This window comes from Apus apus, chromosome 3 (assembly GCF_020740795.1).
Source record: "Apus apus isolate bApuApu2 chromosome 3, bApuApu2.pri.cur, whole genome shotgun sequence".
Classification (NCBI taxonomy): Eukaryota; Metazoa; Chordata; class Aves; order Apodiformes; family Apodidae; genus Apus; species Apus apus.
The window spans coordinates 22,703,260-22,721,215 of NC_067284.1; the positions used below are offsets into that span (position 1 = coordinate 22,703,260).

Below are 17,956 nucleotides of genomic sequence, written 5' to 3' on the forward strand. Positions count from 1 at the left end.
TAAGGTCTTTTCAGCTGATGCAGTAATCACTTTAAAGATGATTTAATGATAAAAATGTTGAGTCCCATAATGTCAGTAAATGGAGAAAACACAGTAATTTAAAATCTTCCAGAAATGTCCATAAAATGATTGCTTTATCAAGGCAAAACCCAGAAATATAATTTCTTAACTCAGGTTCATATTCTTGTTCTCCCAAAGCATAATGCTTCATTTATACTTTGTTTCAGCACTGAACTTCAATGCATTCAATTCTAGAACAGAGTACACTTTACTTGCAGAAAAGACAAAGATTTTAGCAAATCTCTTTTGTCTACTGATAAGACTACCAACTCCTCCAAAAAAAAAATGAAATCTTCTGAAGTAATAGAGATGAAAAAAAACTTTTAGCAGCTGAGTACAGCGCCATCTATACATTAGATAAGTAACGCAAAGCACATTCAAAGACATTAAGTTCATGTTATTTTATTTATGGCAATAGGTAACAAAACCTGTAGCAGAATCAGATAACGTAACATATAGATTTGCTTAAGTTGCATTAGCTACATAAGACATCAAGAAACATTTGTTCAAATACCATGTTCTAGTTCTAAAAAAATCCAAACAGGATAAAATAATGGATAGAATAAATAGATAGAATTACACATCTTCAGTCTCCTCCTCAAAAAAGCTACAATATATAGAACAATGGTGTTCCTGATCAACTAAAAATATTAGCCCTATGTAAAGTTCTGTGTTTGAATTAAATATAAACAACTCCCATAAAAATTTGTTTTCTTTTCAGAAAACACTTTAAAAATAATTTTTACGCTGTTATCTTACTAGTAGAAAACAATGTAATACGCTGAGAAAAATCATTGAGGCATACATTGAGGTAACAACTACTTCAAGGATACTTATTTATATGGATAAAAGTAGTTCCCTGTTTGGCCTGTCAACTAATTCAGAATATTCATATACCTATGAACTAGTTTAACCTGCTAAAACATGTCTAAAATAAAACAGAAAAATAAGTATATTTTCTTCATTTTAAACACTGAATTTTTAATATAAATACTTGAAAACCTGTAAAATAATATGCAAATACATTATAAATGTGTATAAAAATACACAAAACTTTTGAGAATAAAATCCTAAATTGCACCTGATTCTGGAAGGGTAAAAGAGAAACTTCTCTATCAAGATGCTGGTCGTAATCAAGTCAATGTAACAAGAAGAGTAGAATTTGGCACTCATTCCAAATAAGGCTTAAGACATCCAAAGGTCTGAATAAACATAGACTAATTAATCTCTACTGTGCTTTTGACAAAGTGACTTTACAGTATTTTATAAAATCAAAATAAAAGGGGAGGGAGTAATAAAAGAGAGTGAAAAAACATGTAGCGTTGTGTTTTGTAGCACAGCCACAGGCAGGATCCAGCAAGTAGCAATATTCCTATGCAGACAATCCTTTTGCACAGGAGAGAAAAGAACTGACTGGCTGAAAAAAGTAAACAAACACTATTTTTGCTCACATAGGAGAGCTGGCCTTACCAACTCCACATTAGAAAGAAGGGTAAGACTGTATGAGGATCTGCTATAGGTGTGTACACATACTCAGGAACAACCAGAAAACAGGTACCTTCCCCTTAGCAGGGCAAGCAGCAGCTGCTGGATGAGTCCTGCTGCTGTTCCTTTGGGAGCTGCAAATTGTATATTTACTCCTGAAAATCAGCAAACATAAATTACAGAGATGTGTGTATTTTAATTCCCAACCTCTGAGAGAACCAGTTAAACTGAAGATGGAGTCTGTAAACCTATAGCCATCCACTCTTCCCTCCAGAAGCTCTGGAAACTTTCATCCTTCAAGCATATTTCATTTGCTTGACAAAGGATATTTGAGCAAGCAGTTAAATTAGATTAAATTAGTTCTTTGTAAGGGAAAAGCAAATCTTGAATGCTTCAGGATGCATTGCTTAGTTTGCCTGAAAATTAACACCTCTCTTTAACAGTTCTGTACAGTGAAATCTTGAGCTGTACTTTTCAAATCACTTGCCTTAATGCCAACAGAAATTACTTTTACTACCTAGTTCATTATTTTATGCTAAGAAGCAGCTCTTGCAGTAAATAGAAACAACAGCTACATAGTAACACAACAAGGTCTTGGTTGGATACATTCTCATTGCTTTCTTGTAACCCTGTTTGGATCTCAGTTTTTGCAGTGGCAGACGGCAGAGGAGAATAACACAGCTACGTGCTGCAAGTTAGCACACATGCAGTTACATGCTTTGTTAAGGTATTTCTCATCCTTATGATTCCGTGTTTCTTATCATAATCTATGAGCAATTAGAATGACCCTTGATTGGTTTTGAACTGTTCCAGAAAAATAGCTTAAAACCCTGTAGAACTACTATTACAGTATATTGTAACTACTATCTACTACAGTCATTATGGCAAGAAATACAGATCGTTATGGCAAGAAACTGTAAGAGGTCAAGACTTCAGTTATTTGAAAAATCATTTTTCTTGTGATGGTGCTATAAGAACTTTTGACATTTTTATTGAAGCCTGATATGAATATGTCCAACAATAATTCTACTGTAGGAGTTTGTACATTTCCCTTGTATTATTGTGTGAGAAGATTCCACTGAGACAAAAAAAAAGATAATATGAAGACCCTCAAAAATATCTATTGTCACAAAAAAACTAGGTATGCACATACATCCAGCCATAGTTTGTCCTAAATATCAATGGAAACGTACTGCCTAGTTAAAATAAAATAGCAATGTTAAAGTAACACCCCTATACTATCGAATATTTACATGTACTAGATCCCCATACTTGAGAGCAGGGATTGTCTACAACTTCTAAATGGTATGGTCCAAATATCAACTACCTCCATTGTTTTTCTTCTATTTAACTCTCTAAGCTTTCCAAAATCTGCAAGGCATTTGTAATTTATGTGCTGAGTGGAGGGGATGTGGCTTTGATGAGGGGGAAAGGGATCGAAAGAAATGTCTCGTTTAAGTAATGAACTAGTTCATACTGAAGTCCAGAAGCTGAGGCCAAGACAAGCCTTTAACACCATCTCCATCAAAACTTGTCACTTTGGTGCTGACATGTACAAAGCTTGAGGTTAGCAGCAGTGTGAATTTTTGTTTTAGAAGAGTGCAACTGTCTGAGCTTTATACTGTATCCTTGAATATGTAAGGTTTTTTGAGGACCTCCAGGCATGGCTGCAGGATGCATGTGATGCCTAGTATGCAGTGCACAGCTTATGGGTAGTTCTAAGATTTAATTGAACAAAGCAGGGAAAGATGGATCATGTGTGCCTCTTAACTATTAATTCAATATAACTGAACACAATTTCAAAAGGGAACAATTACAAACAACATTCCCAAGGCATTCCAGCCACTACAGAATAAATAACAAGTCATAACTGAGAGTTACTTTGCTTTTATCTCTTCTTATATTTGCACATTAATATCTGGAAATAGAACTAAGTCCTTCATACATTTTGTTATCAATTCTGATATTCAGCATGTGTATTACGATAGAAAGCAATGCGCTGATGGGTCTTCCAAGCCCCATGTGCTCAGGTTCACAATTTCGCAAACCTTTCATGTTTTAACTAATTTTGTATACTCATGTAGGTTTTTATGCATCTATTCCTTACAGTACTGTGAGATTTATTTATGTAAAAGGTAACAACTAAGCAAAATGATGGCAGCAATTTTGTTTAGCTTCTTGGCTGACCACCAGATTAATTCCAACTCTGCAAAACTCAATGTAGTAATGGTTTAACACCTTTTTTTGAACAGTCCTTGGGTAATTTCCTGTCTAAAACGTTAAGCCTGTATGGATAAGAGCCTCAAATTCCTAAATTTATCACACACATTTGTGTATCTTCTTAAATAATTGGGTCCCTTTTCTATTCATTTCCTAGGCAGTCACTCAAAGAACTACTGTTGACACTGCTTAGTTGGCATATCTTTTTCCAAGCAATGCTTTTTTCTAAGCCTACTCTTAGAATAACCTTAACTGGAGGTTATCTTTTCCCAAGCATGAAGTGAGTAACACTATTTAAAAAAAAAAAAAAAAAAAGAAGAACCAGAGAGACAGAATAGCCATTTTAAGGCAAAAATCAGTTTGTGGCATCTGTTGCTTTGTTTTTAAATAGAAAAAAATAAATATTTTATTTTAAACAAGAATTAAAACAGCTGAATTAAAATTATAATATTTGACAGCACCATAAGAGGTATCTTGCTTTCTTTAAGTAGCTATAAATATACAATGGTACTTTCCTTCAAATAATAAATGAACACTTAATAAACCTGATTATGTAAACATGTTTTTTTAAAAAAAAAAAATTCTGAAGACAATTCTCTATGGTTTTAAGGAACTCTTAAGAAAAGTCTAATATCAGAGAACAATCTTGAATCCTTTACTAAATATTTACTCCATAAAATACTCCTTGAGAAAGTTTAATACGAGATGGAAAAAAAAAAATCCAATAATAAATTTCTAAACCAAGGAAGCTCATTCAATTAGGAAAAAACACAACACTGCACTTCTGGTACTCCATGAACCACAGGTACACCAATGCCCTTCAGATATTTCTGCTGATGTTTTTCAATACTTGGAGAAGTTAACTGATGTAACTTGGAAGTGTATCTTTCAGCAAAAGGAAAGCTGTAAGTTAATAAGGCTATTAATTTCATCAGAAGTGGCAGACAGACAACACAAGTCCCCAAAACATTCAGTGGCAAAGGAGAGCACAGAAAGCATTATCACTGAAAGAGATGTAAGAGTGTTAACAGACTGCAAAGTAGACAGCAATTTGGCATGTAGTACAATAAAAAACTACTAAGAAAGTTAAACAGAAGTAGAACAGTAATGAACTGTGTGCACCTATAGGAATAAGATTCAGCTCCAGACATCTAAATCCAGACATCTCCCGTTGTTGTCAATGGAGGTCAATGCCTGATGAGCCTGGGGAGCAATTCAATTTACCCTAACATAGGCACCTAGAGGCTCATTAAATAAATCATTCTCTAGACACTATTGACTGTATAGGCTAGATCTCTATTAATCATAAATGGCAGCTTAGGATCTCAGTGTAAAGAATGTGTATACCAAGGAGAAAAGAAATTCAGTAAATCTGTATCAGAATTGGGAGAAAACCAAACTTGTATGTACAGCACTGCAGCACATATTCCAGCTTTTCAGAGAAGACGGATGAAGACCAGCCAGGGTCCCCTGCAAAGTCCAAAACTGAAATTCCTACGGCTTATCCAAGCTCTATCAATTCTGTAAACATGAGTGCTCTCGTATGATGTTCTATAGTTTTATTTCCACACAGTGAATGCGTGATGCACTTACAGGCTCGTGCAGCTCATCATCTATTACACTGTACCATCTACTGTAATCTAGATCAGCACGTACAATAAAAACCTACATGTATCAGAATAAAAAGAATGAAAACTCTTGTCAGACATGAAGACATGTTGTCACTTTGTGAAAAATCCTGAAATGCATACAGCTGGACTCTGGTTCCAAGACCAATCAGCAATAAAACGCAGGGCAGGGACATGAGGCTTAGCCTGCACACTGACAAGAGGGTTTATTCTCACTAGCCAGTCACAACATCTCCAAGCTGTGGATGAAAGTATTTGGCAGACATGACTGCAACAGGCCAGAGTGGCAGCCAAATGGACTTCAGAAGAAATTCAGAGGACAACCACTACTCTCAGCACCAGCTCGTACCCTGGATATTAGGAATAACTCTTGCTTCATGGAAAACAGTCCAAGGTGTTATCATGTCCAGTTGTTATCATTTAAGTCAATAGTCTGGCATAGCAGGCTCCTTCATTCTAGTAAAAATAATTTTCCTCGTAATTGTCTCAGCCATTCCAGGTAATAAAAATTATCATGACCTGCTTAATTTTTGAACAGGCCTCTTGCCATTTAAATAACAGACATGTTCATCCACAGCACCAGAAATTAGTCCAAAGGAACAGGGCATATTGATCTGCTCTTGAAGAGCACTGCTGCTTGCCCGGGCTATAATTCACCCTGTGCTAGAGTGATCCCAATTCCAAAGACCTCTACAGGATATTGGAATTAATCCAAGGAAGTCTGGTACATCAGGAAGTCAGTACTATCTGCCAGAGAGTCAAAAGATCTGAGCAAATTCACTACAACAGTTGAAGTTCTCTGTCTATGCATTCTTTCGATAGAACAACCATCTCCTGACACAATGGAAGACGTCATGTACTCACCAAATTGTTTATATTTTACAAGCTGGCTGAATTGTACAGCATGCCCTAAATACACAATCTCTGAAGCAGAGACTGGAAGGTTTTGCACATCTTTTAGACTACTTAGACCACAGAAGAGTTTTTCCCTTTTAAAACCACGTACCTTGCATACAGATGTCATCTGAGCAATCTCCCCACCTTGACTGCTAAGATATTATTGAATGACTTCCTTAATATATTACTGCAGCATCTTGCAGTCCCCCTTGTGGTGTCTCAGTGTTATTAAGAATCTTTTCCAGATTGTTGCTCCTCAAACTATACACTGATCAGAACAACATCTGAAGGCAAGTTCAGCATTAGATGACAAAAGGCACATAAGAGTTAAAAAAACAGTTGCAAGACTTCTCCATTGATCACGAGATCGAGTGGTAAACTGTTGTTACCCTCAGGTTACGGCAGTGCCTGCAAAGCAGTCCTCACTCATTAGAAATCTGACTGACCTCATCTAGTCTGTAATGAGATCCAATGAAGTCCAAGAGACTCAATTTTACCCTAAGCCTCACATTTGCAGAAGTGTTAGTATCACTCAAAGAGATCCAGTGGGCCAGAGAATATCCCTTCAGCCAACCCAAGTGACAAAGTCATCAAAATGTGATAAAACTGTGGCAAAACACTTGTCTTTTACTGGGCCATGGTTAAAACCTCTTGGACAAGGATCAGTGTCAGAACAGAAGGTTATTAAGTTTCCAATCACACAATGTCTCAAGATACCAGAAAATCTCCAGTATAAGTGCAGATAAAAAAGGAAAAAGGATCATTGGAAAAAATCAAATAAAATAAAGCTACAAGGAGGCTGAGTAATGAATACCTCAGATTGGTATGTATTCCTTATGCCTGCTCTTAAAACAAGTACACTTAGCTTTTTTGATGCAGTCAGAAAACAATAACAAAAAGAAGGTATATACAAAATCCTACATGGAGATTTGATGTTTGTCAACCATTTTAAATAATAATCTTCAGAGCTTCACTAGCATTGCCTCAGTTCTCATACCTCAAACTCCATTCCATCAACTATATGAACTGAAAAAAGAGGGGGGAAAAAAGGAATTTAAACAATACAACTTGCCATAAAAACCAGTAGCTTCTGCTCCCCCTTGTACAGCAAGGGGAAAATGAAAAAAAAGGAAAAAAAAAGGGGAGGGGGAAAACAACTCAGAAAAGAAAAAGGTATTTGAGGGACATTTTGTTTTTCTCCTTGTGCGAGTGGATTTAAGCAGCAACAGGAAAAGCTGAGAGCACATCACATGATGCAGAATTCAGTTTCACAGCTAAACAGCATTGTATATTTCAATATAAAATCAGAATGTAACCTTCTTTCAAGAAGCAGTAACCTATATAATGCTGAAATACTTTATCATAGTAATTTAACTTTCCTAAATCAAAATATTAAATTTCTGAAGCATAAATTACACATGGTACAAATAATGTATAAAAGATCTGTCCTGTCTTTATTCATGAGATTCAATGGATTTCAAAGACATGCAGCAAAACATTAAATCAATTCTGAGAGTAAAAATACATTTTTATTTATATTGTGCCTATGTGATATAACAGCAGAGTGCACATTTGATACAATATACTGCTTTTATGGATGACTGATTATGAAATAGAGCCACAATTTATTGGCTGAATATAGACAGATGGAATATGACAGCTATATGATGTTACAACTACATGAACATTATCAAAAAAGAAGGCAAGTTAGACAGGATTCTGGATTTTGTTTTGGTAGTCAGTTTATATGATTGCAAGAAACCTGAACATTTAATAAAATAATTTTAAAATATTCTTTCAAACAATTACATCAAGATTAATAAACTGTTATATCAAAACTGTTCTGTTCAAAAAGCTCAGGAACACAACTGGAAGAGATCTGCTATGTTATTCAATCTGTCCTGAAAGGTAATAAAAATATACAGATTAATAGATTTGCATCTCAAAAACAGTTAACCCCTGTGTCAGAACTTGGGGAAATAGCTGAAGATTTTAAATACATTACTGGTGGTGTGTAAGGCAACAAACAGCAGGTATTTTTCAGCAGACGGCTACAAAGAAAGAGCTGTAGGGTTAAGAAGGTATTTGACTGAGCCTACTAAAGACCATACTTGGTGACACTCAGATACTGCACCAGTGCTGAACTTAGGAATTTGACAACCAAATAGGCAAATCCATCCGTTACTTTTCTTAATATGTCAGGGACTGACTGGCTGGCTGGCTGCTGCTGTGACAGCTAATAAAACAGAAACCTCTTCTGACAAGTACACACCCTTTCCACAGCAATAATTAAGTGCAAGGCTGACAAGTGGTTCGAGACTACAAAAGGCATCTTAGAAAATTAAAGGTCTGGCTTTAACATCCATTCTTTTTATACACAATTCTAAAAAGATACTACAGAATGGAAAGACAACATGTGCTGCTGAGAATAAAAAGTCTAAAGAGAGCACATTCTGATCCAAATTAGTTTTAGTACAGGAAAGGTATTTATTGCTTTCCCTCCTGTCAGTGCAAGAACCTTATCACTAACCTGCTCATCATACGCTAGATTACTAAATGCAAATTTCAGTGCCTACTATGTAACAACTATGGAAACTGATCCTTGTTTCTTTTCATGGTAGCTCGTACATTTAAAAAAACATCACTAAAATTATGTCAGCACTGTAATTAATGTCCTGGAAGAGAGATAATGTAGCTAGAGCTCTTCTCTGTCCCCAAGACATACCACAGGCTAAAAGACCATTAAAAATTTTCCCTTATAATGTAAGTCAGTTGATTAAAATTGAAAATCAAAGTAAAGACAGATACATTTTTAACACATTAAACAAATGAAAGCACTTTAAAGTGAATAATCACAGGAAAACACCATGGTAACCTTGGCTCCAAAACAAAGACTGCAGAATTCCAATTTTAACAGAACATAACTGAGAAATCTGGTAGCAACAGAAAAAGGGATTGTGTTTGGAGTAAAGGAATAAACTTATTTATCATACCTCTTATTACTGTGATTCCTATAATATTTTTGTGCCCACACAATAACTTCCAAGTATATCAGAGTCTGAAATTATTTTATGTTTTCTAGTACGTCATCATCAGTTGTGGTCTATTTGAATAACAACCATGAAAAAAAAATTGTGAAAAATAATGTTTTACAGCAGCTCCATTTTTTCAAAAAGATTACTTAAAGATTTTGAATCTATTGCATAAAAATTAGCTTTTTTGAATTCAAATGTTTTTTAGAACCGAAGTTTTTGTAACAAAAATACTGTATTATGAGAAAAAAAAAATATAAAATGACAAATAGTGAAACAGATTCTCATCAATATTTAGTAAACTTAAGTAACTGTAAGATACACTTGTATGCTGGTTAGCAATTTCAGGCCTGAGAAAAGAAAGTTTCAGAGGGAAATACAGAAAAGCATGATTGAGTTTAATATGTATCTACATTAGCTACAGGGCATAATTAAAACTACATCACTCTCTTAAATCTGCATCATTATGTGGCAAAGACACCTTCTCTTTTGCATCCTTAACTGTAGTGATAAAGCAGTAAGGACCTCGGATTTAAAAGGTCAGGCAATATTTTTTTAAAGGAAAATATATCCTAAGAAGTGAAAGGGTAAAAAACTACACTTCTTGTTTGATTTAATTTCTTCTAGTGCTCAGAACTTCAGATGTGGCAGGCAAAACAAAATCAAGAAAAAAAAAACCAAAAAACAAAACAAACAAAAACAAGAAAACAGTACCAAGTGAAGTTGCCTGTTCCAAAATGTACAGGGAACTGATACATCATCTACCACTGGGAGGAAAAAAACATGGTTAATTTTGGAAATGCCAATAAATCAATTTATTGATACTAAAAAGCATCATTAATTTGGGGGCCGGAGAGGGGGCATCCCTTTACCAGTGACTATTCGAGCTGTAAATTTAAATACCACTGAAGTTAACTAGCTGAATTAAATAGCACAACATTATGCATCACTTACCATGTATTACTATTCTTACTTCAATTTTTAACACTCCTGAATACAATTAAATCATGTGTGCACTATATATACACAGACACACGATACTATATTAATTTACTTATATTGATATCAAGTTGTAAGTTAACAGTACCTTCTCCATGATGATTAAGTACATTGTTTATGGGCAGAAATGGTGAAAAAATACTACTTTAATCTTATTTTGCTCAAGTAAATTGCAGGACATTTCTACCACGTATCGCGAAGAACATCTAATCTTACATTCACATATGATTCCTCATCATATTAATCCTTATATGTCAGCTGGAGCTAGGATATGCCTCATTTACTTGCCTAATTTGGAAAAAAAGTAAAATGGACTATAAGAGAAACAGCCACAGAACACATCCGTAATTTTAGCTTAATAAAGAGGTCAGAACAGAAAGGCCTACAAACCTGAACACATTTGTGTGAGTACTGTGAACAATGTAATGTTACTGGTAAATCCCTCTACAGCAAAGTCAGGATTTTCTGTCTGTCAGGTAAGTAGAAATAGTATGAACTGCTTTGCAATACATTTAATATTAACCATGTTGTGCAGTAATGTCCATAAATACAACACGGTACATTATTTTAATGTCAGCAATTCCATACTACTATTTAAGTCCTAATAAAAATCACCATCTAATGCAAACAACTTTAAACTATTTCAATTTGATCTCACAATGCTTAATTAAAACAGGAAGCAAACAGCTATCTCTAGCTCTATATAGACGAGCTAATTTTCTGCAGTCTTTCCTGAATGACTGTGTTCTCAACACTAAAAAGAATACCTACAGTGACTTCCCTTCAGCCATGGGCCAGTAGTTTTATGTTTAGAGGTATTGCTAATATTCAATATATTTGATATAGTCAGTGACTAATCTCTTCTGAAATCCTTCCTGTGACTTGGCAGAATTTAACACGACTCTGCAAGAAGTTATTCTCTTTTGATCATAGAATCTTTTAGGTTTGCAAAGATGTTTAAGATTATCAAGTCTAACTGTAAAACCTAACACTGCCAAGACCACCACTAAACCATGTCCCAAAGTGCTATACTTCCTGGAATATAACCAAATGTAACCCCAGTGAGCAAGCTTTGCTCAGTTCTCTCACTTCCGAAATCCATTACAGATCTGTTTCCTGCTGCTTTGATCATTACAGATCTGTTTCCCACTGCTTTGGTGAATAGGTATACAAAACAAATTGAAGAAATGAAACCTTGCAGATCAGTGCTCCACAAGAGAACGGAACAGAATGTTAGTCAGTATGAATGCAAGCACACAGGACATGAAGGACACAAAGGACAAATTCCCATCCATAAAACATAACTTTACACAAAAATTACAATATATGATAGCAAGCATCTTGCATAGACTTAACCTACATACATACTGTAATACATTTATTGACAAAAATACTCCAATTTTAATCGCAATTGAAGCTTATTTCCATTCAGCTAAACAAGGATATTATGATTACTTGGACTAAACTCCTTGGCCAGACCCACAGAGGTTTTGCAATCAGGTCCTGGTTTTCAGGCTCGGCTCTAACCATTCATATGGAATCAAACAAGGAAGAATAATAGATGTCCACAACTAAAGTCCTCAGGATTTTAAGTTATTTAAGTACAACTCCTCACTGCATCTTATTAGCAAATTACCACAGTCACAGGAAAGAAAACAAAATCTTTTTCCAGCTACAACCAAGAGGAAAGCTGTACTAACAGTTTGACTCAGATGCAGCCACAAATTTACAGCTTCAAGTCATGCTTTTAATTCTCATGCCTAGTGGTATAAATTTTGATGATAAACCAAAATCACTCAGAACACCTCTTTTGCATATTGTTCATTAAAATATGAAATTAACTCCAGACTATCCTCTTCTGCCAAGATCACACCAGCTAATCAATTTCAGCAGCCATCTCTCTTCCCATGAATATCGCCTTCAAAAACAGTTATGTCCCATTTGAACAATGTACCTGTTAACCGCTAGACTTCAATCTATGTGCAAAAAAACCCACATTAAGGAAGCTATATGATAGGAGTAGAACTCCTGGTGACTCATTCACTGCTATAAAGCTGATTGCTGGAGACAAACATGACTAACATGAGTTCAGAGTATGAACATTTTTAACTCAGTGTTGAGTGTACCACAGTATAAAGGCTGTCCAGCTTGTAAACCCCAGCATCCTGGTTGCATCCCGTAAGTTTTGAACAAATACTTGTAGACGTGGCTGTTCAGAGGAACACCATCACACACTACACTAAAAAAAACACACGCATGTAAAGAAAAGGTTTAATGTAAATTCAATAGTAAGTTTGTGAATCAAAATGACTCATGTAAATGAAAATGCATTTTCATGTTTCTTCTGACAATAAAATAGCTTTTAGGCTGCTATTAAAGCAATTTAAAGAGCTAACTTTGTACAATACAAAGAAAAACATTTGGAAACAAATCATAAAAGTATTTTTACTTTCTTTATGCTCAGTCATACTAGGTAAGCACAGCCATTCAATGCATAATAATGTTATGAATAGAATGTCATTTTGCCAATACAGAATAAAAATTATTCACTCTAAATCTTTTATGTTCACTTGTCCTATCTCACTACAACTAGAGCATGAAATGATAATTTCCAAATAATGAAAGAGAACCACAGATAGTGAGTGGTCCTACTGAAGCTAATTTTTAGTCAGTGGTAGAAGGAAAAAAATTTATTTCATTTTATGATGTCTAACAGAAAAATACAGTTTAACCAAGAACTTTACTATCTAGTCTCCTGATAACCAATGAAAGAAGGGCAATATGCTTAATTATATTAATGCTTTGTTATCATCACACACTCTTGAACTTCCACAGAATTCAGGGGGATAAGATTTTACAGGTAATATATGCTGCAGTTTTATTACCTTTTTATATCCTGTAAGAGAGCAAACATTCTCAAAGTTCTATAGTAGCCTTTATACATGTCAGGAGAATTCAACCCTGGCCATCTATTTGCATTAGAGCACTACTGATGTACAATTTTAAAAAGACCAGATTTTAACATATAGAGAAATTTTACCTATATTTGTATCTTCATTTCTTAGATGTTAAATATTGTGGCTCACTGTTCAACATGTCACTCTAGGCTGCAGATTTGTAAAGTATAAATAAATCAAGAATAAGTGTAGCAAATGACATTAATTTAGAAAACTGTTATTAAAAATGTTCTGATTTATGAATAAAAGTATGTTCCAAAAATAGCAGACAACACTACACAATAGGGAGGACAAGTAAAAAAAGAATCTAGCTGCAAACCAATCCACAAATCTGAAATAAATGAGAATGTAAAATACTAAAACCAAATGTAGCCAACTGACTGATAAAGAAAATACTCCTGAGCACTTACAGAGGTGGAGGTTGCTTTAAAGAACCCCCACATCATTCATGCATTATAAATTGCACTACTTGAGCATGCTTAAAAGCACTACCCTGCAAATTATCAAGTGTCTATTTCTATTTTCATTTAAATATATGGGACTTTTTTTTTTTAATATAATTGTATAGACCTATAAAGTATTATAGCAGAAGTCCTTCTAATTTCCATCTATATATTGTATTTGTTTATTTCTTAAGATCTTGTCTCCCTCTAGTGACTGGCCTTCACAAAAACGTACTTCTACCCATATTCAGACCTTGTATGCATAACCATGGGATAATTCAAGCTAGAAAGGACCTCAGGAGGTCTTCCGTCCAAACGCCCTCATGGCATTTCTGGTTGGCCCTGGTAGAAGCATTCACCACCAGCTGTTTCCAATCAAGGTAAAGCCTCACTCCTGAATCCAGATTCAAATACCTCCTAATATCAACTGGAAAAGAAATGGAAGAGCCAGGAAAATCAAATCACTGGAACTATCTTGTTGGGATGCATCTTCATCACAAAGTTTCATCATTTCTTAATAGAGTAGGAGATGTATTCCTTTGTGTATCGATGCAGTATACGGCTAGCAAGTTGTCTCTCCTGAGTTTCATATATGATCATCACGTGTGAAAGAAACATATAAAAAACATTAATAACCAACTGAAGCTCAAAAGCTTTGCTTTGAAGGGTTTGCTCCTTTACCAATCACAGAACCTGAGCAAAGTTCAGTCTGAGTAAACTTGCCTACTCCTTCTACCAGGAAAATGTCTGTCACAAGAATTTTGACTAGTGGGAAGGGCTGAAGATGAAGAGTCCCATCTCAGACAGGAACCTCTGACAAACAGAAAACAATCTGTTCATCACCACTTGTGATCAACTGCTACAGAAAACAGTAAGCTATATGAAACTGAAGATGATCTGAAAAGATAAGTCAGAAAGAGTAAGGGGCTTCACTAGACTGAATGCCACCATATTCCCCAGGAAAGAGTCCTTGAACACAGGGGCTAAACAGCTATGTCTTATTCTATCTAAGAAGTCAAAAGGACAAGAAAGCTGTTCTGTCATCAGGGTAATTTTGTAAATTCAGTAACACTTAAGTTTTGGAAATTTATTTAAAAAACTTACAAACTCTTGCACAATTTTCAGATATACTTCAGTAGCGTTTGAAACAACAATAAGAATCAGTGCAATTATCAAATTGCAATATCAAAGGAACTTCTTCTCAACACAGAAGTGCACAAATAGCAACTGTCTCTTCTGTAGAAAGTGGTAAATAATCAGAGTACTAGAAGAGAGCATTTCATACCACTGTGCACCAAATACTGCTAAGAAAAGGAAAATATATCACAAGTATACATGTAGCAAAGGAAAGCCGACAGGGATGGGTTGCCTTACAGTCATCCATCTGTATGCAAACCTTGATTCCAAGCTATTAGCTAAAGAACTGAAGAATGCTTTCAAGAAATTGATCTAGCTTTCATTTTTTATTTTGTTCTAAACACTGTGTCATCTTTCCAAGTCTCTAATTTCACATTCACAGACTATTCATACAAATAAATCTGAAAACAGCGACAGCCAAGTAATGATCTCCACTCTAATAGGGTTTTATTTTCAACTATCAGAGCATTGTAAAATTGTACTGCAATTATTTAATTTGGCTTGATCATCTCATTATTTTCTTGTTTCAAGTATTTTAAAAGCATACTGGAATTACCTCCCTCTTCTTTAGGGTGAGAGAGAGGAGATTTATTTTTATGGAAGAATGGGACATGAAAGAATCTACAGGAATTAATATCTGTGTAGAGTAAAATTAAATTTCATAGAAAAAACAAACTAGACTTTAAAAAACAAAACAAAACAGATATTATGAAGCCAATTGGCATAATTATTCAGTCAGAAGTAACACCTCTACCATCATTTGACAGTTGATCCTATCATTTCAACAACAATAATTTACCATTTAGGCACTCAGACTAGCAATTTGCAGAGTAATTTTTATTTCAGCGCCTAAAGAAAATAAAATTTTATTTTGCATTCTGCATTTGTCTCTGTTGTGAACACACCAGTACATGAGCATTCCTCCCTCCCCCAGTAAAGTAGCATCTCTACTGGTTTCAGAGCTGAATACATGGTTTAGCACTTAATTTACAATATCCTTTACAGATTCCTCTCTAAAGGTAAAATAATGTTTCTTAAAAACTTTTCTACAGTGTTTTTATCACCAAGCCCTGAGATTTGTCCACATCAGTGCTCCAGAGCACAAGAAGAGCTCTCTTTGGTGCAAATTTTCCTTGTGCCTATGCTTAGCCTGGTGGTAGGTGCTCCAGTGTGCTGCTGAGGTGTTCAAGGTAACTTCCTTCCTGCTGAAAACTGAAGTTGTGTGCCAAGAGTTCTTAGGACTGAGAATTAGAGTAAATGTTGCAGTCATGAAAGACAAATGTGAACATACAATTTTGTAATGATAACAACATGCAGCAAATTGAACATTGCACCAGTAATGAATAATTAACCTTAGTCTAGTTCTCATGTATAAAAACCTTCTTTACGGCTTGCCTTTTTCCCTGTGCTTCAAGAACAGCAAAACTAGCAAAATCATAAGCAAAAAGAAAAAAACCTCTTCACCTTTAAAAGATATTACTGTGGGTTTTGTCCAATTATCTACTTTAACAAGCATCTATTCAAATATGAAGCACAATGTACACATTAACTGCATCCTCACATTCACATGTTCAAGTATTTTTCATTTGCTGAGTTACCTTGTCTGCATCCACTTTTCCTCTGATGAATTCTTTCTTCCAAAATTCCAGTGCCTGTTCCAGAGTCAAGCCAATGCCTTTTAAGAACAGACCATACTGCATACGGCCTCCGTGCCGGAGATGATGGTTATCACGCAGGGCTTTGTGCAACTGGCGCATGCAAAGAGGGAATGATTTCACAGACAGCTGTCAAGAGAAAAAATTGTAGGATATATGCTTATTATTAATTTGCTCCACTTGAAAATGCCAATGGCTGAAAGAAAAGATATGCATGTGCAGAAAGCCTTGGGACTGCTGGTAACACAAGTGTAAGCCATCAAACCCAATAACCATCTCAAGAACAAAACCCAAAGTAATACAGGTGGTAGCATCAGCTATGAAGTAACAATGTTTACATTAGAAACAAAGAAACATTACAGTGAAACATTACAATGTTTCTTGCTTCTTCCTTACTTTAGCTTCTGGAATAGCAAAATGACCTTTTAGTTTGGAGGATTGGGAGAGGAGATGTGTTTTTTTAAAACCACTTTGAAAACCTGTAAGTAAGAAATCCATTGCAACTGATCTTCAGGTTTGTTTTTTTTCCCCAAAGAATACTATTTCTTATAAAGCAAGATCTCAAAGATAAAAAAAATGTAACATTCAGTTTTACTTGGGCTTTGCATTTTTATTTTTGACTTATGAGTCATGCCATGGAACTCTCCAGCAAAGGAACACTGTCATGGTTAAGATGGACACTGAAAACAAACTATTTATAAACGTCACATAAAAAAGTTGTAACATGTTTTTAATTTTCTCTGCACCATTTATGTGGTTTTACAATTAATTTTTTTCACTTTCTTGTTTCGTAAAACCCTTCTTTAAGTCTAAAATCCAAAAAAGAGCACTGAAAAGACTGATACTGCAATGCAATAATCATAAACTAAAGTCACAGGTCGCAAAACTATTAAATAAGAAAATTTTGTTAAACTCTGTTTATAACTATGTAGGGTATTTAAGAAAGTACACAAAATTAAGCCACAATGAAGAAATTAATTTATGCTCCAGTCTAAATCATGATTCATAGCATTTTCACTTAATCCTGCTTCATTTTAAACTTTATCACGGCTTCAGTCAAGTAGTTTGTAAGATCTACAAAGCAAATATGAATTAAAAAAAAGATACAAGCTTTGTATATTATCTGTACACAAGAGTACTTTAATTGAAAAACTACGTATCAATATACAATAGAACTCAATAAACACAGAGGACTTACAGAATCTATCTGTTCTAGAGAAATTTTTCCAGTGTTCTTTTGCACGCTGTAATCTGGGCCAACATATGAATGGCTGAAAGACAAAGCAAACAACATAGCATCATTTAACACTGTTCAAAAAAATGTTTGAAAACTTGGAAAGAAACTATTTTACCAATTAAGGGCTGCAAATATTTTCTATCAGGCAAAATCAAGAAAACAGTATTTGACATTTACGTAAGTAATTAAGATTTATAAAACCAACA

The 17,956-nt window shown here is 34.8% G+C and overlaps 1 protein-coding gene across 2 annotated transcripts in view; it reads right to left on the bottom strand.

The window, feature by feature from the left end:
* The window catches only part of PRIM2 (DNA primase subunit 2), an 88,892-nt gene that overhangs the window by 16,266 nt on the left and 54,670 nt on the right, over window positions 1-17,956 (bottom strand). For both annotated transcript variants that reach the window (XM_051615321.1, XM_051615320.1), the window contains 2 exons: window positions 17,712-17,784; window positions 16,457-16,642 (listed from right to left, as the gene is read on the bottom strand). In XM_051615321.1, the coding sequence (XP_051471281.1) occupies window positions 16,457-16,642; window positions 17,712-17,784 (259 nt within the window). The remainder of the gene's footprint in view (window positions 1-16,456; window positions 16,643-17,711; window positions 17,785-17,956) is intronic.